At 45.1% G+C, this 2,155-nt stretch overlaps 1 protein-coding gene across 1 annotated transcript; it reads right to left on the bottom strand.

The window, feature by feature from the left end:
• Positions 1 to 354: 354 nt before the first annotated feature.
• Positions 355 to 1,308, bottom strand: LOC130603766 (olfactory receptor 8I2-like). The gene has a single exon (XM_057417775.1). The coding sequence runs from the start codon at positions 1,306 to 1,308 to the stop codon at positions 355 to 357; it is 954 nt and encodes a 317-aa protein (XP_057273758.1).
• Positions 1,309 to 2,155: the final 847 nt, after the last annotated feature.

Here is a 2,155-nt window from a genome sequence, read left to right as displayed (position 1 = left end):
AATGGAGACAGTGGTCAGTGCCTTACCTCAAGCCTGAGCCTCCTATTTGTGGGCTCTACTTTCATTTAGCACAATTTAGACACAAAACACCATGGTGCTGTCTCAGGCCTGCTACTAAATACCTGATACTTATTTGGATGAATTATTGAAGTCTCAGGCCTCGCTTAAAACCACCTGAAGCTGTTACAAGAGAACCATTCGTTGTGCTGGTTCTCCATACCCTGCACTTGCTGTAATAATGACCAGTAGTGAGCTATAATGACCAATAATGGCCAGTAATGCTCAATTTCATAATCACATATTCCACATATTCCTTCCTTACCTCCACAGTACTGAAGAGCTCCAAATGTGCTTTCAAACCCTGCAGAGATGTGGCAGCAGCTTTCGCTCCCACAGCCTCCTCAGAGCCCCCTTCACCTCCTTGTTCCTCAGGCTGTAGATGAGGGGGTTAAGGGTTGGGGTGAGGATGGAGTAACACAGCGACACCAGCTTTCCCTGATCCCATGAGGATGCCTCATGAGGCTGGACGTAGGTGAGGATCGCGGGCGCGTAGAAGATGGTGATGGCAACCAAGTGGGAAGCACAGGTAGAGAAGACCTTCAGCCTCCTCGTGGCCAAAGGGATCTGCAAGACGGTGTGGAGGATGTAGGTGTAGGACACCAGGATCATCAGGAGAGGGCCCACGGTGTTTAACACAGCGTGGTAAACCTGCAAGACCTCATTTGTGCTTGTGTCTGAGCAGGAGAGCTGCAGGAGGGTGGGCAGCTCACAGAAGAAGTGGTTGATGCTCCTGGCCTGACAGAAGGACAACCTCCCTGCCAGCGTGATGTGCACCAGGGAGGTGAGGAACCCGATGGTGTACACCAGCACCATCATGCCATAGCAACGCGCCCTGGTCATGGTAGTGGTGTAGAGCAGGGGCTTGCACACAGCCGTGTATCGGTCGTAAGCCATTACCCCAAGCAGGAAGCACTCACAGATAGCCAGAGCCAGGAAAATATACATCTGGGCAAAGCAACCCCAAAAGGAGATGTGGCTTCTCCCCAGCAGGAAGGTCTCCAGAGCTTTTGGGATGATAGCAGAGGAAAGGCAAACATCCATGCAAGATAAGTGAGTCAGGAAGAAGTACATGGGGATGTGGAGGTGGGGGTCAGTGTTGATCAGCAGGATCATCGTCAGGTTCCCCAGCACCATGAAAACATAGAGGGAGAAGAAGACTGTGAAGATGGTGGTTTGTAGCTCTGGGGCATCAGAGAAACCCAAGAGGATGAAGCCGGAGAGAACCGTGAGGTTTCCTGTATCTGTCATTTCAACAAGTTGATGGATTTGGATTGAAATGAAAGGAATCACTGAAATACATAACTACAAGAGAAATAATGTGGAAGTTTAGTTGGAGTTTAATCCACAACGTAAATGCAATAGAAAATGGTGTATTTGTAATGGTGTATTTCTGTCTGTAACTCAAGATCTGAAGTCAAAGAGGTGAAGGAGCTCATTACACAACCTGAAATTAAAAGAGAATAATTCTACAATGATTGATATACACATCACTAATGAAACAGTGAGAAACATGTCTATCCAAACGTAATACAATAAAACCAAATAAGTACATCACAAAATGTGGAAAACAGAAAAGATGTATTTTCTTCACTGATTTCTGGGAATTTTAAGGTTTATTTTTCTCTCTTTTTTGTATTTTTCAGAGTGGATCAGTGCTCTTCTGTAGATTCATTACTTGTGCTGCATCCTTTTCAACACCACACAAAGCCATGTACTTGAAATTTGTTTTAAGTTCTAAGTTTATCTGCTTTTGAAGAACCCCCAATATGCATAATGTTAAGGGAAAGCAGTGGACTTGGCTCCAGCAGAGCTTTGCTGTGAATGCAGTGAGCTGCCTATGACCAACCCAAATATCCACCTAAGGGTGTAAAACACAAAACATACCATATATAAACCAAAATTTTAAGGCTTTAGCTTGGATATTCTCATGCTAAAATATCGCTAAATCAGTTGTAGATGGGGTCAGGAATATTGGTGTTTTTGAAGCAAACCTACTAGGCATACTAGGGCACTTTTATTCACACCATGGGTTATCATAGAATGGTTTGGGTTGAAGGGAAATTAAAGCTCACACAGCTCCAAACCCTGACACGGG

This window comes from Pezoporus wallicus, unplaced genomic scaffold (assembly GCF_028554395.1).
Source record: "Pezoporus wallicus isolate ANWC-B61680 ecotype Strahan unplaced genomic scaffold, APGP_CSIRO_Pwel_v1 contig_7935, whole genome shotgun sequence".
Taxonomy (NCBI): Eukaryota; Metazoa; Chordata; class Aves; order Psittaciformes; family Psittacidae; genus Pezoporus; species Pezoporus wallicus.
This window is presented reverse-complemented; position numbering and strand designations above follow the sequence as displayed.

Bases quoted from the DNA above. Each gene is read 5' to 3' on its own strand.
- LOC130603766 (XM_057417775.1), bottom strand. From the start codon at position 1,308: ATGACAGATACAGGAAACCTCACGGTTCTCTCCGGCTTCATCCTCTTG.